Below are 25,426 nucleotides of genomic sequence, written 5' to 3' on the forward strand. Positions count from 1 at the left end.
TGCGGTAGCGATTGCGCTGTGCTTCATTGCACGCTTTACTGTACCTCTCTTCGTTTTAACTTTCTGAGCGTGTTTTTAATCCAAACATATCATATCTATATGTTTTTGGAATCAGGAACCGACAAGGAATAAGATGAAATAGTTTTTAAAACGATTTCGGAAATTTAATTTTGATCATAATTTTTATATTTTTAATTTTCAGAGCTTGTTTTTAATCCAAATATAACATATGTATATGTTTTTGGAATCAGAAAATGACGACAAATAAGATGAAATTGTTTTTGGATCGTTTAATAAAAAAATAATTTTAATTACAAGTTTCCGATTTTTAATGACCAAACTCACTCATTCGTTTTTAAGCCACCAAGCTGAAATGCAATACCAAACGCCGGGCTTCGTCGAAGATTGCTTTGCCAAAATTTCAATCAATTTGATTGAAAAATGAGGGTGTGACAGTGCCGCCTCAACTTTTACAAAAAGCCGGATATGACGTCATCAAAGGTATTTATCGAAAAAATGAAAAAAACGTCCGGGGATATCATACCCAGGAACTCTCATGTCAAATTTCATAAAGATTGGCCCAGTAGTTTAGTCTCAATCGCTCTACACACACACACACACACACACACACACACACACAGACACACACACACACACACACACACACATACACCACGACCCTCGTCTCGATTCCCCCCTCTATGTTAAAAGTCGCGTAAGGCGAAAATACAACATTTAGTCAAGTAGCTGTCGAACTCACAGAATGAAACTGAACGCAATGCAACGCAGCAAGACCGTATACTCGTAGCATCGTCAGTCCACCGCGCACGGCAAAGGCAGTGAAATTGACAAGAAGAGCGGGGTAGTACTTGCGCTGAGAAGGATAGCAGGCTTTTCTTTACCTCTCTTCGTTTTAACTTTCTGAGCGTGTTTTTAATCCAAACATATCATATCTATATGTTTTTGGAATCAGGAACCGACAAGGAATAAGATGAAGGTGTTTTTAAATTAATTTGGACAATTTAATTTTGATAATAATTTTTATATTTTCAATTTTCAGAGCTTGTTTTTAATCAAAATATAACATATTTATATATTTTTGGAATCAGAAAAGGATAAAGAATAAGATGTACGTAAATTTGGATCGTTTTATAATTTTTTTTTTTTTTAACAATTTTCAGATTTTTAATGACCAAACTCACTCATTAGTTTTTAAGCCACCAAGCTGAAATGCAATACCAAACCCCGGCCTTCGTCGAAGATTACTTGACCAAAATTTCAACCAATTTGGTTGAAAAATGAGAGCGTGACAGTGCCGCCTCAACTTTCACGAAAAGCCGGATATGACGTCATCAAAGACATTTATCAAAAAAATGAAAAAAACGTATGGGGATTTCATACCCAGGAACTCTCATGTCAAATTTCATAAAGATCGGTCCAGTAGTTTAGTCTGAATCGCTCTACACACACACACACACACAGACACACACACACACACACACACACACACATACACCACGACACTCGTCTCGATTCCCCCCTCTACGTTAAAATATTTAGTCAACACTTGACTAAATATAAAAAGTGAGTTAAACTTAAAACCAGTTTAATGGATTAAAACAACAACAACAACAACAACAAAAAACCTGAGTCACACCCACGACCAATGCCTCTGGTTCTAATTGTACCAAAAAATGCCTTCCATTATTATGGCTCTTCAGTCCAGTCCAGCAGCGCTTTGTCCACAGACGGCAGCTGAGACCTCCGTGTCCGCTTGCTCGTCGTCACAGTATCGCCGCTTCTTGCCTGACGGCAAGATATTTGTTCTTGTCGAGTCTTTCATTATGTTCGACAGCGTTGGCAGGGGGACACCTAAATCAATGGCCATCTGTGTTCGGGATTTGTGTGGACTGTCCTCTACTGCCTTTATGATTTTAAGGCGCCCAGACAATGTCAACACTCTACGTTTGCCTGTAGCTTTCGCTTTGCGGTCCGCCATTTTGCAAATTCGAGTCACTATGGAAGGGAAATTACTCTTACCACACTTTGGTGACTTGGGTCTACTTTCGTTTTTTTACAACCGGTCTTGCAACAACGCATTTGTGCTGCTCGGGACCAGAGATTTGATTTCATACAACCGGACTTTTATACATCCGATTTTCATACAACCGGAAAATTCTAAGTAATAACAAAGAGTAGCTTCTGCCGGGACCCTGCCTACCCCTTTCATACATCCAGACTTTCATACATCCGGTGTTTTATACATCCGGTCTATACTGTACATGAATCGCGAGACAAGCGGCAAGAGAAGAGATTTTTGGAAAAAATACAGGTGAATGAGCAAGAAGGCAGAAAAAAGAAAAGAATTCATGAAGAAAAAGAGAGCATGACAGGAAAGAGGAACCAAAAATCTACCTAACAGCAAACTAGAAAGCTCCTGCGGTTCCAAAAACAGGAGGGGCTTTTAATTTCATAACCGCAGTGCCCCACTGCGGGATTTTTTTTAGATGAATTATCATGTTTTTCAGCACAATTTTAGTAAATATGACCCGCCTGAACAGTTATTTATTAATTTAAAGAAAATTCCTGTTGTCATTCCACAGGTTGTCCTCTGATAAGCATGTCCCTTAAGTTTCATTGCATTCTGAACAGCTGGATTGAAGAAAAACAGTTTCCTAGAAAGCAGGTCATGCAAAAACGCTGAACAGAGAAACAAGGCCGAGAACATTTCAAAGCTCTTTCATTCACCCCAAATCAATGTTAACATAGTTCAGGTATTTTTCACAGACACCTGGTAACTACAGGCTTACCTAAAACCGCCCAGCAGCATTATGCTGCACCCCCTTGTAGTCTGATGAGCTCATCCTGTCTTTTGAGTTTAGCTGCACGCACAGTGTCGCGTCTCTTGTTTAGCTGATCTTTCTTGAACCTGAGGCTGCCAAGAACCCTTTTACACTCCTAGCCTTGTTTAGTCTTTTCATGTTACAGCCTGTTGTAAAGCCGTAGAACTGTGCAGTGTTGAGAGCAGCCGCTGGTTCAAAATTGAATTCCCTAGCCCCTGTGACGACTGCAAACCGTACGCGATTTTTGCATGCAAATTTGTCCTTGAGGCAGCGAACCCAAACGCTGCTGTGGAGACACTCATTAGAGTTTTGGGGTTTTCCTGACACACATCTCTGAAGCAGTTGATCTTTCGTCAGTCTCTGGTAAACTGGTTCTAGAGGAGGATTCAGCTTCTTGAAGTTGAGAGGTGTATGGACGAGTTTTGCGTGTGGTCCTGGGGGCTGGTAGAAGGACCATGACGCGGCACCATGGGGGCACAAGTCATGCTGTGGCTTGTCATCTGTTGAGAAGTCGTGACGCAGAGATGCCATCACTGCCCGTTTCATGTCTGCAACAGTCTTACCCCCCCCCCCCCCCCTAATTGCCCGATTATAATATATCGTCAACTTCCTGATTGTATTCAGAGTCAGCTGATCATACCCTCGCCCTCCCAAAGTGATTCCTTTTTTTGCGGCAGTCTGTCACAAGGTTGCGAAGCGCTGTTACAAGACGCTTGGAAACGTGATTGATGTACTCTTCTTTTTCGATGGTTACTTGATCTCCATAAGGCTTTACTTTGGAAAGTTCCTGGAAGGTTTTTGTGTCACCGTCTGACAGGATAACTGTGTATCGCAGATTGTGCTGCGACACTGACCTGCCCCACAGAACCCGAGCCGCCTCGACTTCCATGATGCCACTGGAACCTAAAAATAAAACCACCGTTTCAGTCAAAGTCAGCCACTGAATAGCAAACACACAAACACACACAAACACACACACACACACACAAAAGGCAATCAGCCACATATCTACCAACATAGCAGGGATGTTCCTTGGATTTTGTCCTTATAGGACAAATGTCCTAGCCTTGCTGAAAGTATAGGACATTTGTCCTGAACTGTAAAAAACAATCGGTCATTTCACGTTTCGGTTTGCTGAAATGCACACTGTGCAAAATATCAGTTTTCTCTCGCCATCGAAATTTAGCCATGGATAAAGTTTAAGCCATGAACTTGATGAAGGCACAAACGTCCGTGGTGGTGTCGTCGCCGTTTTCGTACTCACAGTTACAGTGGGTCCGGTCACAGTCACATTTGACGACTGATCATGATCTGACTGTCGAAAACACAGCTTGGGTTGGTCCTTGTCCGGTTTCAATTTCTTCGCAGGCGGCATGATCGCATTCGCAGTTTCTAGAATCTATACAACCGGAAGTTGAACTTTCGGAAATTCTTAAACTGCGCGGTCTTCAAACGGCGAAGTTACTAAACCAAACAACAGAAGACGTTGCCGATTCGGAGATTAGGAGACGTATCATCTGATGCCTGATCTAAATAAACGGATCAATGTTGCCATGTCCGACGTGGCAATAAAACGATCGGTCAGTGTCCGTCTCTGACATAAACTTATCGGACATTTGTCCGCCAGAGACACAAGGTACCGGTCATTAGACCAAGGTATCCGGCCCAGGGCCGAGGGCCGACCCCTGGGAACATCACTGACATAGACGCTATTATTGCTTTTGTTCAGTACATGTATTACTATGCATGGATTAGTACCCAAACACACACACACATGCACACACACACACACACACACACACACACACACACACACACACACACACACACACAAACACACACACACAAGGCAATCAGCCACAGATCTACCAACATAGACGCTATCATTGTTTTTGTTCAGTACATGTATTACTATGCATGGATTTGTACCCAAACACACACAAATACACAAACACGCACAGACACACACACACACACACTTCACATAGACAGCGCACACAAAACACTGACACACATTTTCACAAACACTTACAGATCTATGTAAAATTCAAACACAACACACTATCATCCCATTTCAACAAACGTCTTCACAAACGCACCATACACACATACTGTTTAGATCTACGCACTCACCTGCACAATTCTTGTCACAGATGTCCAGTTGTTTTACTAGCCAGGCAGCATACTCCAGGGGTTTCTCCTGGAGAAGTTTGTTTCCAGTTGTCTGGCAAACGTATGACAGTAGTTGCACATAACATGAGCGTCAAAGCAAATTCCAGTCAGCACGTCTAGACTACAGCACACCCTATTCCAATGTGGGACGAGTGCCCCCTGGTCAGCCATGATCCGTCGTAGCTTACACTGATATCAAGAACATCATCAGACAGTGTCATTCCATTGTGCGTTGCGTGTATCTGTCTGACCTGACGGACAGCCTCACTGAATACTTTCTCCTCCAGTAGATCTACATCAAGTCGTTGATAGAGTTTATCAGCTTTCTTCTGGAAGGTTTTGTGATCCATGCCTACCAAATCTAAACTTTCACAAAATGTGTTAAATTGTTGAGCACCTAGCCCACATATCAAGGAGTCTGGACGAATAAACGGCTTGCCTGATGAGACCATAATCCGTTTGACCGCTTTCTTTGGAAGCAAGGTATCCAGCGGTACCTGGAACAACTTCCTCACACGTTGAACAAGAGACATGCGCGTACACTGCAAGGCCGTGTCCCTGTTTTGAGTCTGGGCATGGTGACAGCGTTGGCTGTTTACATTGCGGACAACAAAGTTCGTTTACAAGTCAATACCATCAAAGGTTTCCAAATCAACAAGACATCTCCTTGTTTGGGAAGCCTCTGGACCTGTCGCTTTTGACCAGTGGCTGCTGTGTAGGCCTATGTGTTCGTCTTGAATTGTTTTAGCGTCAAACCGCCAAGAACACATTCTCAGTCCTGACGCAGAATTTGATCTGCATGCCACAGCGGTCGATCCAGATTTTGTGCGCTTGGTCACCGATTGTGTTTTAGTTGTTCTCTTGTCTCTGCAACTCTTCAGTTGTTGTCTTCTCGTACACTTGCCTTTATGATGTGTTTTTCGGAGCGTTGATCTTTTCACACGTGCCATTTTTCTAAGCAAACTCAGTCGAAAACTAAGACGTGAGCAGACGACTTTTAAAACGCGAAAAGCCACGCGAGCCTATCTGACCAATCGTGGCCAGGTATTTACGTCATACCCCCGTATATGGAAAGTGTCTGTGGTTTGCTTGTTTGAAAAATAGGGGGGTTTCCCCAGGAGAATCCATATTTAACCGAAAATAACCGCCGAATGACACAGGGGAGAGAACTGCTGTTCAAACGGTATACGACGTTCCCGCGTTGGGCGAGCAGAAATGTCTGTTGTCAAGGGTTGAAAATCGGAATTTTTATCGGAAGAGTGAATGAAAAGACAGAAAAATTCGCCGGGTTGGTGCAATGAAATATGTTTTTAGAGACTTTGATGAATTTGTATAGTGTAATCATATGCATTTCATGAAAGTAGACAGATTGAAAGGTGCAAAACTGCTAACAACTCAAAATGGCTGTTTAAGTCCCATCACTCTAAATTTCAGTGGCGCACTTCGCCTTAAAGAACATCTAAAATAGTAATTTGTGAGGTAGCGGTGACTGCCAGTTGCCAAGGCTGGGGGCTCCGGTGTAGCAATGTGAGATTAATGACTGTCACCTTTCTGACTCGGCCTCGTTGATCTTGTATAAACTCCTGACTGAACAAAAAAAACACCCTTCCAACTGTGGCTCGGGAACTGGCGAGTCCCCGAGTCACTGACCGACTCACCAGTTCCCGAGCCACTGTAGTGAGCCAGTTACGGAGCCCTCAGGCTCAGGGACCGACTTTCTCTACAAGCTACCTATATTTTTTTTTAATCCGATTTGTTCATTTTATTTTACGATTTTCTTCTAAAGTTCAATGCAAAGAACTGATTTTTGCTATTTTTTTTTAGAATGATTCATGGAGCTTAGTTTCAGAAAGATCTAATTGTATTTTGGAAACAGCACGATCACTGACCAGCAACTGATGTAACTTTTAGAATGATTCATGGAGCTTAGTTTCAGAAAGACCAAATTGTATTTTGGAAACAGCACGATCATTGACCAGCAACTGACGTAACGAGAGTAGCGGTTCGCAGGTGTCAGAGATTCTGTCAAAGCAAGCAATTCGATGCAAAGCAGACTTATGTTTTGTTGTCATTTGTTTGTTTTCGTTTGCTTCCATGTTCATTTGTGTATATACCTCCAGACCAGTATTTCACGTTGCTTGGTTCGCGGACGCACTGGAGTGACTTGTGACTGCATGACTAGCTTTGTTGTTGCAATCTCAGTTTGATCACTAAAGTGCTTTGGAGTAATTTTAGTAGAATCGAGCAATTAAAGAAAGGCTGGTTAAGAAGAAAACGAGAGAAGTTAATAAGATGATCAAACGTTTGTTGTTTTAAGTATTCGCTGCATGGGCTCGAACCAACAACCTCACACATGAGAGCAAATCGCTAACAAACCCGAGCAAAAATCGCTACTGAACCTGAACGCAAATCGCTAACAACTGCAGAGCTAAGATGAATATCTGCTGGATAGGGAAAACTAAGAACGTCTAATTTGTGAGGTACTGTCCGCAACTGCCGGTTCCCGAGCCACTCCGGTTTTTGTTTCCTTTTGGCAAAAGCTATACACACTCCTAGTGTATACAGGATCGATGGGTCTGTATACACTCTGATAATGAAAAGCTAGAGTGTTACACATTTCTTAGCCAATGAAATTTGTTTGTTTGTTTGTTTGCTTAACGCCCAGCTGACCACGAAGGGCCATATCAGGGCGGTGCTGCTTTGACATATAACGTGCGCCACACACAAGACAGAAGTCGCAGCACAGGCTTCATGTCTCACCCAGTCACATTATTCTGACACCGGACCAACCAGTCCTAGCACTAACCCCATAATGCCAGATGCCAGGCGGAGCAGCCACTAGATTGCAAATTTTAAAGTCTTAGGTATGACCCGGCCGGGGTTTGAACCCACGACCTCCCGATCACGGGGCGGACGTCTTACCACTAGGCCAACCGTGCCGGTTTGTTAGTGTTTGCTGTTGTCGATTGTTTACATCCGTGTGGTACAGATGGGTAAACCGGAACCATATGTCTTTGTTATTGCCAATATGCTTTTGGATATTAGCAAAAATGTCCGACTTCCGTAGCATTATGCTTTGATGATGATGTTGAGACCATCCAATCACAGCCCCCAAATTCCCCCACGTGTTCATCAGAATAGCTATATTGCCGGATAATGTCAAAGTAGTCGAGTCTTTTGAGAAATCTACCACTAATGTAACGAGGAAAAATACATCAAAATCTTTACTGAATTTAGTAAAACTAATATCCGGAAACATTCCTTTTCTAACAGAGTTGCACCATCATGGAACACACTGTCTGATGTTAAAAATGCATGAACCATTAACACTTTCAAAAATCTGCTGAACGTACAAAAACTTATGACTGAGTCTCTCTATTTGTACAATAATTGATATTGAGTTAACAATTTTGAGCATGTTAATATGATTGAAAATGTAGTCGCTGGGTAGATCCAGCGACAACATTCACAATCTTTCTTTCTTTATTTGGTGTTTAACGTCGTTTTCAACCGTTCAAGGTTATATCGCGACGGACATTCGCAATCACAGTGTTGGCTTGTTTCATAGTATGATTGTGTGAAGTGGTTGTCTCCCTTGGGTTGTTAGCACAAACAAATTCAGAACATAAATGGATTTATGGGAAACCATAGAGGAAAAAAAAGCGTCAAAACAAAAGTAACAGATGGCACAAGGGGGATAACCCCACATCCCTTTTGTCTCATTTGTTTTGTAATGTGTTGTCTTTCTCTTCGTATAGTAAGTCCAGTCTCTTTGCGTCACTGTATAGTTATTTTCTACCCTGACCACAAAAAACAAAAACAAAATACCTACCTACCTACCTACCCTATTTTTTGTAGCCATGTTACCAGAAACATACACATTTTTTTTTTTTTTTGGCCTTATGATCCCCCAAATGTTTGCAGTGAATGACCCAAGACACCAGCAAAGAAAAGGGTCACAACACTGCCAGTGTTATATTTTACAGTACAGTGGGACATGAGGAGACACAACATATTTCTGCTAATTTATCAAACTCCATTAAAAAAATTTTTTTTTTAAAAACTTCAGAGTTCAACAATACAGTGGTCAGTGGTCTTACCCGTCTCCTCCTCCGCCAGACCAGTGAGAAAACCCTGCTTCAGGTTGGCTCTTGGTGGTCTTGAGCTGGTTATGTTCCCACTCTTCATATCTAAAAAGACAATCCCACAATGTTTTGATAAAGTGATGTGTGCTGCATCATGGTGTGAATCCAAATTCATTGTCAAGACACTGAAATAGGCCTACTGCTTACAGTCTTTGAGACAAACATCAACACAAATGCAAATCCAGATACTATGAAACCCTTACAAGAGGTCTGTTCTAGAAAGTGTGTTCCAGCTCAACATTGCACAGTAATAAATTTTTTTTTTTAAATATGAAAAGTCTTTCTTTCTTTATTTGGTGTTTAACGTCGTTTTCAACCACGAAGGTTATATCGCGACGGGGAAAGGGGGGGGGGGGGGGGGGGGGGAAAGGGGAGATGGGATAGAGCCACTTGTTAATTGTTTCTTGTTCACAAAAGCACTAATCAAAAAATTGCTCCAGGGGCTTGCAACGTAGTACAATATATGACCTTACTGGAAGAATGCAAGTTTCCAGTACAAAGGTCTGTCAAATGGTTGTGTGATGTGTCTAGTGTGTTGGCGAAGTGTTTTGTGCTTGTCACCTCTCGCTTTCAGCCCTCGCCGCTGGCTAGCACCGTCCTTTTCATGACAACGCGAAAAGAGAGCAGCTTGCGTCAGTCTCTCCTGCCAGTACATAACCTCTCCACAGCAAGCCCTTTGTAGTGCCTCCATCGTGGCGACAGGCGTGAACTGGGTACCGAAAGGCCCCAGGCTGAACTACAAGGACTCGGAGGAGGTTGGCCCCTAGACGTGTGGCATGCAGGCCCACCGGCGTGTGGATACGCCCTGGTGCCCACGAACCAACCCCCAACTATGGGTTAAATAGCCGGGCAGGACAGGCTCGTCAACCCTGGAAGGCAGCTGTCCTAGGAGAAGATCACTCCAAAATTAAAACGAGGGCAGAGGAGGCTCACTATCCCTGCAAGGAAACTCCTCTAGGAGAAGGACCACTCCAAATTTAAACCCACGAAGTCCCCCGAAGACGGAAGACATCGGCCATTAGGCGGGGAGCAGACCGGATGTCTACGCTTACTACGACAAATGATTGTGTCTAGGTCCAGTACAAAGGACTTAACATTTCTTACATACTGCTTGACTAAAATCTTTACAAACATTGACTATATGCTATACAAGAAACACTTAACAAAGGTAAAAGGAGAAACAGAATCCGTTAGTCGCCTCTTACGACATGCTGGGGAGCATCGGGTAAATTCTTCCCCCTAACCCGCGGGGGGTAATCTGCCGTGTAAAGACAGAAGGAAGTAAGTCCATGAAACATAGTTTCGAGAAAATCGACATTTTCTGTTTGCATCACTGTTTTGGAATGAAAAGCTTTAATTTAATGATTTATTTGTTTGCTGATAACATTATTGTGCATTTCTGCTATGAATATTAAAACCCTCATTTGATTCATCACTTAGAAATAATGATTTTTGTGGACTTACTGCCTTTTACCGAATTAATTCCCTAAACTCATTCACTCAAAAATAATGGTAAAAGGCAGTAAGAGGACATATACTGCTTTCTGCCAAATTATATCCCGACTTAAATCTTATTTTTTTTAAATGGCAAAAAGAAGCATTGGACTTACTGCTTTCTGCCATATTATATCCTGGCGTTATATCTGGCTGAGAAAAGGGCATAGAGCAGCAAGTGGACTTTCTGCTTTCTGCTAATTTATTATCTCAAAAAATTGAAAGTAAAAGAAAATACATGCAACACTGCTTTTGGAACTTTTGCAAAAGTGACTTCACGTCCAGTGATTTCGTGAATTTCTGAATGCACAAACAACTTCCTTGGTGAACAATTGGTTTTATCCTTTGTGATTAACTGAGACAAATGTTCCCGTTTTCTTAAATTTCAACACATGCTTAAGTTAGTCTTTGTCTTGGTTCCTCGTTTTGCTTATCATTCTGTGGTCGCTCACTCATGATTAACTTTATTGTTAATCCGTTCTTGTGTCATTGATATCGTTTAAAAAGACCATTATTTTTAATACAAGTCTGATACTCTCTTTTGATATTCACAAGACAAATATTGATTTGAACGCAAGTATTTTAACATTAAAATAAAAATCTAAGAAAATGTTTACACACACACACGCTTTTTTCTTGCTGCTTGTCTGTAACACACACACACACACACACACACACACACTTTTTCTTTCCTTCTCACTGTCTTTCTCGCTTTCGTTTGCTAATAAGAATTAGAATCCAAGATCTGACAATAAGACGTTTTATTTATTGAGTTTGACTAACGATTTCCAAAGGACACAAAATTAAAGCAACAGCATGACAAAAATAACTAGTGTGTCAAGCCGCCATTATTCCAGAATTAAGAATAGGTCATCGTGCAGTCTTGATTTCCAAAGTACACAAAATTAAAGCAACAGCATGACAAAAACAAGAAGGGCAAAGCCCATACGACTCACATGCTTGACCTTGACATGACCTTGACCTTCAGGGTCAAGGTCAAATAACTAAACCTAGCAATGACATCATACACTAAGAACTGCTTTACACATTTTTCCTACCAAAATGCATGTGACCTTGACCCAAGGTCAAGGTCATCCAAGGTCATGCAACACAAAGCTGTTAATTCAAGACATAGGAAGTACAATGGTGCTTATTGGCTCTTTCTACCATGAGATATGGTCACTTTTAGTGCTTCACTACCTTATTTTGGTCACATTTCATAAGGGTCAAAGTGACCTTGACCATATGTGACCAAATGTGTCTCATGATGAAAGCATAACATGTGCCCCACATAATTTTTAAGTTTGAAACAGTTATCTTCCATAGTTCAGGGTCAAGGTCACTTCAAAATATGTATACAATCCAACTTTGAAGAGCTCCTGTGACCTTGACCTTAAAGCAAGGTAAACCAAACTGGTATCAAAAGATGGGGCTTACTTTGCCCTATATATCATATATAGGTGAGGTATTGAATCTCAAAAACTTCAGAGAAAATGGGAAAAATGTGAAAACCAGCTGTTTTTTAGACAACATTTATGGCCCCTGCGACCTTGACCTTGAAGCAAGGAGAGAAAGGGAGAATGTACGTTCTGGCTCACCGATTCCGACAGACCCTAAATATTAACGCAAAATAGGCTTCTGGACTAAACTTTTACTAAAATGAAACATGCGACAAAATCAGAAAAATACTGCATAAATCCATACAAAAAAAATACAGTAAAGTAAGGTTGTTTTGAACCAATGCCGGGTCTGTCGGAATCAGTAACCCAGAACGTACATTCCCCCTTTCTCTCTGTGCAACGCTAAATTTAGTTTCCATTGAAATATTAACTAGTTGCAGCCAGCGTGTGTTTCGATCCAATCTGCCCGTCGGTCGGCAAGCCATAACTACCGTATTGATCTGGTAAAAACAAACAGCAAGCCTGTCTTCTATATTCCTCCAATGGCAAGACAAGATTAAATCATGTGATAGCAACAGTTACGTCACGTCCGCCCAACACTTGGTATTGATTGTAACATAGCCGTAGTGATTTTGTCATTTCATTCCGTAGTCGCCCACCGTGCAGTTGTGTTTTCTGTGAGAGTCAAGATAGCATTTCTGAAGAATTAGAGAGAGAACTTCTTCCTCAAGATATGGATCAACAAAGCAGATGGAGTGTAGAACAACTTGGTATCATTGAGGAGCATATATTTCATCATAATAATTATGTTGATGTATTGAATAGAATGAAAAGAGAAGGGCCATCAGAAAGTAGGAAACTACCTAGATTTCTCTCCCAACCAAAAAGAAAACTGACATCTCTGTATGGGGAGCAGGTGAAAAAACGAAAGGTTATGTCACCAGAAGAACTCCATCAATACTTGCAGTCAAAAGAGGTTGATGTGAGTAAGACAGTTAGGAAAGAAGTTTTCTTTTTTTCCTCAGAGAAAATAGGGTCATCAGATGCTGCTATTGAAAAGCTGAAGGAAGGATACAGGCAGATTCAAAGACAGGAGGCCACCAGTATGTGTTTTAACCTTCAGTATGGTTCTCTTCTGGATGCATCTTTCAAATTCTTTCAGGAAGAAAAGGAACGAGGAATTCACAAAAACAAGTGGGAAGAGTGGTTGCAGGCAAACATTGGCATCTCACCAGCTTATTCACGCAAACTGAGAGAGATTGCTCGTTTGCTGAAACCATACTTTAGCAGGTTTTCTACAGTTGGTCTGTCTTTCATTGAAATCTACTCTCTGAGAAAAGATTTGAAGACAATGTTTGAAAGTAATGAGGAGATCAGAAAATATTGGACTTCTCCCATGCAAGAACCACTACAACTCCAAACACGATCCTCTCAGGTAGAAAACACTCAGTTGTGAGAAGTCAGTCACGGTTGAGTAGAGCGCTCCAGCCTGGAGCGCCAGGTCTTTGTATTGCCTGCTATTGATGTTTCTTCCAACCCGTCACTACACTCAGTTGTGAGAAGTCAGTCACGGTTGAGCAGAGCGCTCCAGCCTGGAGCGCCAGGTCTTTGTATTGCCTGCTATTGATGTTTCTTCCAACCCGTCAAACAACTTCTAAAGGCTGCCTTTTCAGGCGGCCGCCGAGTGCACTTTATGCAAATGACTTGTTTATTGAATCAAGCTTTGACAAGTGTACTTGGTGGCTGCTTTGAAACTCAACAAAGCCTAGTACTCCCCTTTCACAAACACTTCCCAAACGCAAGCAACTTCCTTTTCCCCGCTGCAGTCAAAACAAAGCTGTCATAGCGGGTTTTCCCGATTGACAAAAATTCTTATTACACACCCAGACTATTTGGAGCCGCGTTTATTCTCCAGTGTCCAATTGCATAAGAATATTCTGGTGATGAATAAACGCGCTTTGTGTCATTAGCATCTAAAGATTTCTTGTTTACAATAGTTGTGTTGATCTGATGAAGCGCGGAACTGATCTTAGGGTTGTCATGGTGAAACACTCGCTTCTGAAACAGTGCTTCCTTGTAGTTATCATGCGATATGCTCGACTTTACAACCTGTTTGCTTACACCCTTTGCTTTTTTAACCACCCCTTTCTCACTTGCAACACTGTACATCTTTGCACGCAATCCAACATACTCCTTAATTATCTTCCCATTCATTTCATCTTTCATCTTTCCAATAACCTTCTTGTTAACATTTGAGTGCAATGGTGATTCTTTAGGGTAGTCGCAAGTGTCATAAAAAGAATCTTTTCCTTTTACTGCAGGACTTTCAGCTTCTAGATCTTTGTAAACGTCATCCGCTGGAATGTCAAGTAAGAATGAATCTGTGTCTGTGTAAAGTACTCTCGATTTGGGATATCTTGGTTTCAAATAATCATACAAAAACTCAAGCATCAACAGTTTTGACAACTCTAGCACAGTAAAGCCTATGAATACTGGTTTGTCAAGCTTGACTACAAGTTTTTTCATTAAGATACCATACAGCTGTTCATGAAAGTATTTAAAGTCTTGATACTGTGGTTTGGATGTCAGCTTGATGGCCTCATTTTCTCTTGTAACAAGTCTAACATCCTTTCTCTTGTGTGGGTTTTCCATTGTCTTACCAAAGCAACTGTTGTTCATCAGTTTAAAAAAGTCTTTCTCTGATGCATCAGCGGCTTTGGTTCTCAGTTCTGTGTTTTTCATGATGTAAGGTTTCATAAACTGTTCTTGATCAAATAAAATTATACGATGAACAGCCTTCAAAATTAATCCATGTCTAATGTAAAACTGTAACAGTCTGTAGTGACACACATACTTCTTTTTGTGAAACAGATTGGGCACCAGCTTTGGAGGTTCTCTTGGGTTTACTTTTAACCTCTCAGCCGCTAAAGGATAATCATTATGTAGATCATGAAGTGATAGTGGATAGTCTAAGTCAACTTCTAGTATCCATCCCTTTCGACTGTCTGGGCCTGCTTTTAATATTGTCAGCACAACACATTGTGAAAATGGTCCTGAATAGATCTTAAAGTTCCGAAGTGGAAGCGTCTGACACATTGCCCAACCATACAAATTGTTTGCATCTAGATACATGATGTAATTAGAAGGTTTCATAGGATCAAAGTCGTCCAAGTATTTGTTGTTGGCTTTGCAGTAATTGTGTGAAGCCATACTGATTCCTCCACGTAGTCCATTTTCAATCATCTGAAGTGTAGGTAGATCTGATAGCAAGTCAATCTTTACTCCTGTAAATCTAAGAAATGCATCCCAGCTCATGCCTGGTGCAGATATGTAATGTGAAGGATCTAGATTGTAGTGCTTCATACATGTTCTTCTGTAATTCTCAAATATATTTGCAAGTAAACAAACATCAGCCAACAAATATTGATCATGATAATCACCCATTGTATTACATCCTAATTTATTCCATGCAGTCTTAGCGTGTTCATAGTCTTCGTCACTTATACCTTTACCCTTCAGCCGTGAGAAGTAAGCATCCTTTGGTGGTAACTCATCTTCATCAAACCTCTCCCACGAATCCATGTATTCATATGGATAGACTCCCTTTCTAACTAAGTCACTGTCAAAGTACTTACATGTGATTGGGAAAGCAGTTAGTGATGAAGATAAAGACTCAAGTGTTCCCATCAGATGTTGAGCAGAATCGTAGAAGTATAAACTATTCAGAGTAAAGGCCATGTACTTTTCTGAAGACTGCGCAATGCATCTTGCTTTGTATTCATCAGTTACTGCCTGCATGATCAGATGTGAATCATAACCGCGCAAGTTATGGAAGAAGATTGGAAGCTTCCAAGTCTTAGGATCAAACTTTAATTGTAGATTACATTTGCTGTGTGCTGCTCCTCGGAACTGCCCACTTACATGATCATGATCTCTTACTATTGGATTGTCTGTGTTTGGTGTTAGACTTTGTTCGCATATCCAACACTGTGTGGTAGAGTTAAACTGTTCTTGGTCTTCAGGTTTCATAACAATGTCTGAAAGATTCAGTTGTTTGGAGCAGTCATTTCGCACTTGGTTCATTTGCTGTAAGAAGTTCTTTGCTGCATTAGGTCCTCTGTACAATTGCGGTTTAGAATGTTTACCATCTGAACTAACAACAATAAATGCATATGAACAGACTTGATGATTACTTAGAGTTACTGTTTTAGGTAGGTCTTTTGGTAAAGGTCCTTCATATGGCACAATGATAGATTCAAAGTCAGCATAAACAACATAAGGACTTTTCTGTAGTTTGCATACATTCTTAAAATACACTTTGCTGTCTGGCGGTGGTGTTGTTAACTTCACAACCGCATCATCAACGCTCTTACAATGTTGCTTGTGTATAAGTGCTGCATGAATTGATGGAATACGCAAGAGACATCGCCTACAAAAGTCTTGTTTACTATTGTGATTGCTTGTGCTCGCCATCAGTCTACTCATTGTACGAATCAAAGTGTAATGATATTTTACACCATCAGTCATTAGTAACATGTCAACATGGTTAGTATCACAATCACCAATCGTTGGTGAGTTCTTTGATATTCTGACTGGTTTCAGTTCATCTTCCTCATCCCACGTGTAAACATTTACGGTGATGGGTTTGTTTTGCTGTTCAAATTTGTCAATGCTTGTAATGCTGACAGGAAATTCAATACCAGTAAAGTTTAGTTTATTTCTGTATGCATGATAGTTAGACACTCTTTCTGCATTTTTCTTTACACTGTACAGTCTTGCCAGAACACACCACATAAAACATTTGTCATCATCATTCTTTATGTTCAGCACAGCACGTTTTTTGACAAGAGCAGGAGGTAAAGGTATGTAACTTCTACCTCTGATGGGGGCAAATTTACTTAGCTTCAATTCTATTTTTAGAATTTCACCTTCTGACCATCCGGATCCTTTCATCTTTGCATCCTCTGCAGCTTGCTCAAACCGTTTCATCATTTCATCTGCCCAGTTTCCATTCAATTCTGCCATAGAATTAAGTGCTAGTTGTCTGGTTGAAACATGAACTTCTAGCACCTCATCACTGACTGTTTTGTATTTTATTAAACTGACTATCTGCACTTTTACTGGAGGTTCAATCAACAAATTGTTTGGAATTTGTTCAATGGCGTCTTGCACACTGGACTGCACATTTTGAGGATCCGTTACTTGTAATTCAACGGTGTCAAATACTGTCGATAAAGATTCTAATACAGAGTCTTCCATCGCTGTGAGTTTGATTTTATAACTCAAAATAAAAATATAAATTAAAAAAAATGAAGTTGCTTCCATTTTTGTTAACACTATAAAATCTGAAATAAAAAATCATTTAACATTTGTACCACGTGGAACTAATTGTAATTCCTCTTTTACAAAGGCTCTTTGCGGTGCTGGTTCTCTCAAGTAATATATAGGTGGATTTGTCTCTACTACTCTCTTGATTTCATGAATGTCAATACTCCAGATTGGATCCGTTGCACGCTTCCTGCTGTCACCCTCAGCTTCACCGGGTGCATATAAATATCTGACTTTCTGATTGAAAGGTAGTAATGCCACTGGTGTTGTTGACTTTGGAGCAACAGGTATTGTTTTCTGTTTGATTGCATCAACTGGTCTTAACCCTGTAGCTTTAAATACCTCCAGATTCATTGCTCTAAGTACTGATGGTAATCTTTTGACCCATTCAGTGTTACGCAATTTACTTTCTGTGTCCAAAAATTCCTGATGGTACTGATATGAAAACAGTTTTTCTGCCAACTGTTTGTTAAAGCTCTCAACAATAGCCTGTGACCTGTGGTTTCCTGGAATACCTCTCTTCACTGTAACATGATGTTTTAACAGAAGCTGGTTGACAGCTCCTTTAAACTCCTTACCATCATCGCACTGAATCATTCTGGGATACTTTAGTGGTCCACGTCTGTAAATTTCTTGCAGGGCAACAGCTGTAGCTATAGCACTTTTCTCTGTCAACGGTTCAGCATCTTTGTATCTTGTTGCAACATCAACTACAGTCAGTGCATACTTATATTTCTTCCTTCTGACTGTGTCATGCGGTAAATACAGCAGGTCTATTTGATGAGTGTCATTCGGTTTAATGTTAACAAAGTGTGGTCGTGTAATTTTTCTTGGTGCAGGTAAATAGATCTGCCAAACTGCCTGCTTTGACAACCATTTCTTTGCTATATCTTGAGAAACACCTGCTGCGTCACTGAGCTTGTCAATAGCAGTTCTTCCTTTCCAGTATCCTTTTGGGGAATAATATATTTTAGATAACAAAGCATCACTCATGGTTTTTTAAATGACAGAATATTAAGATTTGACAGCACGCGCAATAAAGTAAACAACAGCCATACCAATAACAATGAAAACAATCTCGCCCACCTTCTGCTCTTCTGAAGGTTGATAAAAGTCACCCAGTTTTGGAGGAGCACTTGTCTTCATTTTCTTTCCAGTTACAAGATAGTATTCTTGAATGGCTGCATCAACATTGGCAAAGGTTTTGTTTGCATGTCCTTGCTGCCTGAGTTTATCATTCATAAAGTCTAACTGCGCAATTCGTTTCTTCTCGTATTCATCCTGTGCTTTCGCCAGTTGTTCCATGGCTTTGTTGTGCCTTTCCCTCTCTTCACCATTTTGCAGTTTAGAAAACAAATAGTTGCTGCCAGAAAATGCAAGCGCATTTACAATCGCACCTCCCACCATCATAACCAAGCTAGCCATTTTATTGTCTTACATGTTTATATTTTCTGGAATAATTCCTTGCTTCACCAAAAAGTCTTTTGTTGCAAAGGAAGCTGTCACAACACCAATTAGTTTAGCACCGTCTTCGAAGTCTAACTTTCCCAAGTCGGCTGGTTTCATTCTGAGGAGACTTTTACCCAGCATTGTGTAACCTACACTCAAGCCTCCAATCACTGCAGCGTGATAAACTAGATTAACTATTGTCTTTTCAGAACTCATTTTTATGTTATCAAAATTAAAATATTAAAATTATTCCATATGAAATGAATCCACTGCAGGTACTGCTGTGGGCTTTGTTATTGTTTGTACTGCTTTGTTTGTTGGTTTTGGTGTTTCTGATTTTGGTGTTTCTGACACTTTATATTTGCCTTGCCAAAGTTTGTAAAGCAAGTATCCACCTCCTCCAACAACAGCTGCTACAGCTACTTTTCTGTATGATAGAAATGAAGATTTTAATTCTTGATCAGTTTGTGTGACCTTAGTCACTTCAGGAATGTTTGGTGTCTGCTCAACTTCAGACATAATGTTCTGCTTTGCCTTTTGATTTAACTTTTTTTGTCTGTTCCATTCGGCTAGTTTTTTTCCTGCTTCTACTCTACCAGGTTTCTTTGTCACTGTGTTCACTTCTGGTATTTTCGTCTGCTCCACTGTCTGCTTCAACTGATCTGTCATCTTTTTTATTCTGAAAATTAATGTGTTTGAAAGTAATTAATCCAGCAACAAATGGTACTAATAAAGCACCAAATCGATAATACAGGTCACAGGCAAGAGATTCGAGGGACTTGGAAACAACAGGGTCATGAGTTAGATCATGTGTTAAGTCTTCCTCCGAGTCGAGAGGTGTAAAATGTCCAAAAATCTTTGTGTACAAACCTATAACAGTCTGTCCAATACTTCTAACCATCTTAGAACCAAGCACTGATTCATACCGTCCATGATACTTCTCTATATCTTCTGAGGAAAGATGTTGTACTTCTTCCACAGTTAACTGCTGCCCAAGGTAGTGTTTTGTTTTTCCACAAACAGCAAGTGAATACAATCTTTCTTTTTTATCAGGTATAGTCCTACTGTCACAGATTTCAATATCTGTAGCAGTCTGCATCAGCAATTCATCACAGTTCATTTTATTTTGATGCAGAATAAAATTAAAATCTAGTAATTAAACTTGAGTAAGAACTTGGGTAGGAACTTAACAAGAACTTAGGTAGGAACTTAAGTAAGAACTTAGGTAGGAACTTAACAAGAACTTGAGTAAGAACTTGACAAGAACTTGAGTAAGAACTTGACAAGAACTTGAGTAAGAACTTGTGTAAGAACTTGACAAGAACTTGAGTAAGAACTTGACAAGAACTTAGCAAGGATTTCTACAAACATACATACTGAACTGGTTGATCAGTTTTTAAAACCAGTTTCGAGTGCTTAGAAGATTTCAGATTATTCTTTATTCTTTCTCTCTCCTGTTTGTTTTCAATGACATCATTTTCTCGAAGACACTCTTCAAAACTGTCACGGTCCTTTGAATAGAACAATGTTATTGTTTTGAGTTGCTCTCTAAAGTCTTTCAGAACTGCATTGTATTTTTGTGTTAATATCCAAACTGATATTAATGCATGTCGTCCACTGAATGCAAGCTTTGCTAGTGCACTTTTCTTTCTAACAATGTCACGTTCTGCTGCACAGTCATCAATAATAAACAGTGTTGGCGTGTTCTGAAAAAGATCGAAATAATGCTCCAAGCAAACATTTAGACGATCAGAAGGATTTACAATAAATATATTTTGATCAGACCATATGAATTTTCTCTCCTTGTATGTTCTGTTATGCTTTATGGTTGGACAGAATATGACTATGTGTTCAAAGTGATTTATGTAAACAGTCTGTAATAAATCCAAAACATATCTTGTTTTGCCGCAACCTGTTGCCCCACAAATCAAAGAACAGTGTGGATCTTTTGGAAGAAAATCTAGATACTTCATTTTAACACGTTCAATAAACAATATCCTGTAATCTGCTTTCAGAGATGTTTAACTGCGCATCTGACACAACAAACACGTAGATCTTAACTGATTTACTACTACTCCCTACTTCCTTTTCAATTTGTATTGTGATTCCTTCTGATCCGTTTTCAATTCGCCTTCCACTTCCATGCAGTTTGTTGTCGTCAGTTGTTCTGAGATCCAGCCATAACGCATATTTATTTGTCAAGAAATCTTCTACGCCAACACCGTGTAAATGTAGATCTTTAGCCACAAGATCAGATGTTGGGTCTTTCAATCTTCCTCCAGTAAAGTACTTTCTTGCTTCATCATAGTGTTGGTATGGCAGCATGCCAGATGCAAATATTTGGTTTGGCTGCCCTTCAATTGTGCAATATACTCTATTGATTAGTGGATTGTAAAACTTTTCTATTTGCCTTTCATATGAATCTTTTGGTTCCTCAAACAACATAAGTATTCCCTTCATTGACCTAGCTGGTGTATTCAAGTTAATGTTCCAGATTGGATCAGCCTGGCTTTTTGAAAGTGTACTGTGATTCAACACTCTTTCATAATAGATAGGCAGCTTAGAACTGTACTGATTTTCTATAAGTCTAGCCAGTTCAGGATGGTTTACAACATCAAACTCTAAAGAAATTCCAGACACCTTATACTTTGCTTCCGGGTCTTGTGAAAGCATAACACGATCATAACTATTGAAAGTCAGGTCGTATGACAGCCTGTCACGCAATGCTCCTTGATAGAAGGGAGGATGTGAATTTATGAGTTCAAAGTCAAGTGGAATACAAAATTTGTTTCCAAAAGCAACATTGACAGCGTTATCTTTTTTGTTGTCAGCTTTATCTCCTGCTCCTATTCTAACTTTTATCCCATTGTCTGACTGAATCCCTTGAAACACTCTGTTTTTCTTTTCATTGTCAGTCAACCAATTATCTGCATAAACTAAAAATACATCTGCATTATTCAATGACATCACTTCCCGCCCTTCCAGTTTGACAGTAATCTTCCTCACAATTGCTCTTCCTACATTATAAGCCAAAGTCCTATTTTCATCTGAGCCAGATTCTAATTCTAATTTGAATGATAGTCTTACAGTGCCTGGTACAATAACATCGTTCTTACCTAGATTAGGAAACCTAACAGTAAGTATTTCATTCTGATCAATAGTAGAAGGATTATTTGTAACTATAACTGTTTGCCTTATTCCTTTTACCCCGAGAGGTTCTTTCAGCCTTCTGTAAGGATCAAGAACAGAACCGAACGATTGTGCCATCTTTTTTTATTTTCAAAATAAAAAATAAGTTACAAATGGCAGAAGGTGGATTTGAAGATTTATTTGAGCCAGCGGACGACATGAGCGAAGCAATCCCTTTGGTTCCCTACCATCATTCACTGCATTATGAGGTGGCACGACATGAACTTCTGGAAGGTAAAGTTAGAGATTTCTACAAAAGTTTAGGAGAAGAACCTGATGTTTTAGATCCAAACCAGTTCAAAATGGAAGCAAATCATTTATATACAACTAACGATAAAGGAGAAAAAGTCCAACTTACATATAAATCTAATCCTGCTAAGTTTCTATCAAAAGTTTCACTAAAACAAAAACTTACTGCTAATCGACTTAGGCAATTAGATATTGTGCCTAGCACACGGTCATCATCTTCCCATGTTGTTTCCTTACTTCAACAAGCAGAACTAGGACTACCAACTGCTACTCAAATAGAATCTGTTCCATTGCAAGATCTTAATAAACTTGCAGATGAGGCTGATCAACTTATACAAGAGATAGAGACTTCTTTTTCTGAGGAAACTTCACTGAAGACTCCACATGAACTATTACCTATGAGAGAAATAGAAGCCCTTAATCAATCACTACAAACCATCAGAGGTGAAATAGCAAATAATCTGTCAAAACTAGGTCAGCTGGATGAAGATATAAACAAAGAGAAACAAAAACTTGCTGATGCTGATGATTTGAACCTAGAACAAGAAGTAAAAAACAGAATTTCTAAGCGTTTAAAAGATTTGCAGGAGGAGAAAGCCATAAGGTTAGAAGTTCTAAGTAACAATAGAGAACAACTGAGAACACAGGTCAGCAGAATAAAAAATACAATTCAAAGAATCCTTTACGAAGACACAACTCTTGCTGAAAGAATTAGAACGCTTTTCAGAGAGCAGGGAATCACAATAGCTAGTATACTAACTGCGTTAGGATTTGCAATAAGCACATTAGTGTTAACATTCACAGGTGGCACTGTCACACCTCCACCTCCACCTTCACCTTCATCTCCATCTGATCCGGGATGGGTAAAGAAACAACTCAAACACATTGCAGAACTATTAAAGAAACTAGCAGCAAAAGCTTTGGATGCACTTCCAGGAATCATTGGTTCAATTGTTAGCTGGCTGTTATCTTTTGCAGGTAAAGTTGTTGGTTTCATGGCTGAACGTCTCTGGACTCTAATAGTTTTAATTGCAGGTGTTCTGCTAACGAGAATAAAGCAAAAGTAAGCCTACACCCACTCCACCAATTACTAGAGCAGTCTTCTGCGATTCATGATCATCACTAATACTAACAGCTTGATCATCACTAGTGACAGAATGATCTTCACCTGCAGCGTGATCTTCACTTGTCACGCTTTGTTTCTGTTCATTGTGATATGGCTGTAACATCGTTCTGATTTCTGAATTCAGTTCTTCACCCTTTCCAAGCGGCTGGGTGTCACTAGCAATAATGATTTCATTGTTATAATTTGTTATTGTTCCAATCTGCAGCTGGAGATCAGAAGGTAACATGTAAAGGCCGTTACCAACAGCAAAGTCAACTTTTGATCTTGCATAACGGAGAGAGTCTTGATACCTTTTGATGCTGGAAGGCAGATCAACTGCAGAGTTTATGACATCTTCTAAATTTGATAACAACTGTTTCTGTGCACCAAACCCTGTGCTTGTTCTCATTATGTTTGATCGTGTCTGTGCCTGCGAGCCTAGCAAGCACCACGCATATGTTCGGATAGATTCATTGATCCTTTCAACACCTGATCCAGTGAAACCTTTGCCGGTGTCTAATATAAAAGTAGTCCATGCATTGTGGTGCTCTTGTTCTATTGATCCTAACTGTACCTGCACATTTGAAGAAAAAGATGTATGACCTGGCCAGTAATCAAAATTATACCTCCTGTGGACACCCCATAAATATAGTGTTCCCATGCCATGGTTTTTGTCTTGCTTTTGCCTAAAGTCGGTCTTAAAATCTATATTGAATTCATTGCAGAGACGCTCATACACTTTCATGTTTATCCTATTGTTGAATGGGTTCCAGCTCTTTTCATGCGGCATTGGTGCCTGAAGTTCAGACAAGATTCTCCTGCACTGATAGTAAACGTGAAATGTGTACACACACTTTGTCAGTAAGTTTGAATTATTCATGTGGTCTGCATAGGACACTCCACATCCTGTGGTTGCACAGAATATTGCAAAGTTTAACTGATTCTGATAGAACTGAATTGGGTGAGAGTTCCACATCTTTGGAACACTATCATTTTTGATTGGGGGATTTAGGTAAGAATGGAATGGGTCAGGCACTTTAACGCGAATGGATTCTGTTTCTGTTACAGCAAAGTCCAACTCATGGAAAGAAATAGTCTTTGGATTGTAATATGGTCCAGTTTTGTATTTAACGTCTTTGTTGAATTTATACTGAATCATTTTTGTTGTTGAATAAAAAATGTTTATCACACTAACAAATGTGAAGACTAGTGTGCCAGTTAAACTTGCAACCCCTATCAACAATCAAAATGGAGGAATGAAAGTTGCACTGCATGAAATTATGTACAAGGTTACTTGGTATAATATCAGTAAAAAAAAGAATAACAACTGGGTTAGAATTAATGGTAAAACACATTCTGTAGAAGATGGTTACTATGACTTCTGCACTTTAGAGAAAGAATTGTTTGCTCCAGTAGGTATTACAGCGAGTTTAAATCATGCAAGTCTCATTGCTACTCTTACTATGCCCAAAACTAGAGAAGTAAACATTGAGTTTCCAACCAAACTCCTTGATATGCTTGGAATTACAAAAATATACAAGGGAACACGTCCCATTGACATGGATGTTAACAGTGTACTGTTTGTTCACATGAGAGAGCTTAACACATCCTATAATCTGTTTAATGATCAGCGTTCTGATCTGCTTAGGATTCTTCCACCGAGTGATGCCTCTTTTTGTAAAATGCACGTGCCAACATTTAAGACACTTCAGTTCAAGGACTTGGAGGAAGGGTGTCATGAATTCCTACACATTGATCTGAAAAATCAAAGTGGACAACCAGTTGATTGTTTGTTTAACATTACATTGGAAATAGTTCCATAAAATATTGAGTATTAAAATGTCGAGTGGACCTACAATAGTTTATCCTGTTGCATGTTCAACTATAGAGTTGAAAGATTTAGCAGACGCTATCGACTTTGAGAGCAATGCTGAAGTTGGTGCAGTGTATGCATTCGAGTTTACAGACACTGGTCATTACAAGAGAAAGGAAATCGACGATGAAAAGAAACCAAGATTTCTCAAACTAGGTCAAATCCGTGATGTTAATGTA

At 39.8% G+C, this 25,426-nt stretch overlaps 1 protein-coding gene across 1 annotated transcript in view; it reads right to left on the bottom strand.

Annotated features, from left to right (window-relative positions):
• The window catches only part of LOC138970740 (zinc finger protein 558-like), a 41,632-nt gene that overhangs the window by 11,457 nt on the left and 4,749 nt on the right, over window positions 1–25,426 (bottom strand). Inside the window, exon 2 of the mRNA XM_070343241.1 lies at window positions 9,116–9,205. Within this exon, the coding sequence (XP_070199342.1) occupies window positions 9,116–9,205 (90 nt within the window). The remainder of the gene's footprint in view (window positions 1–9,115; window positions 9,206–25,426) is intronic.

The sequence above is a fragment of the Littorina saxatilis genome, linkage group LG7 (assembly GCF_037325665.1).
Source record: "Littorina saxatilis isolate snail1 linkage group LG7, US_GU_Lsax_2.0, whole genome shotgun sequence".
NCBI classification, from domain to species: Eukaryota; Metazoa; Mollusca; class Gastropoda; order Littorinimorpha; family Littorinidae; genus Littorina; species Littorina saxatilis.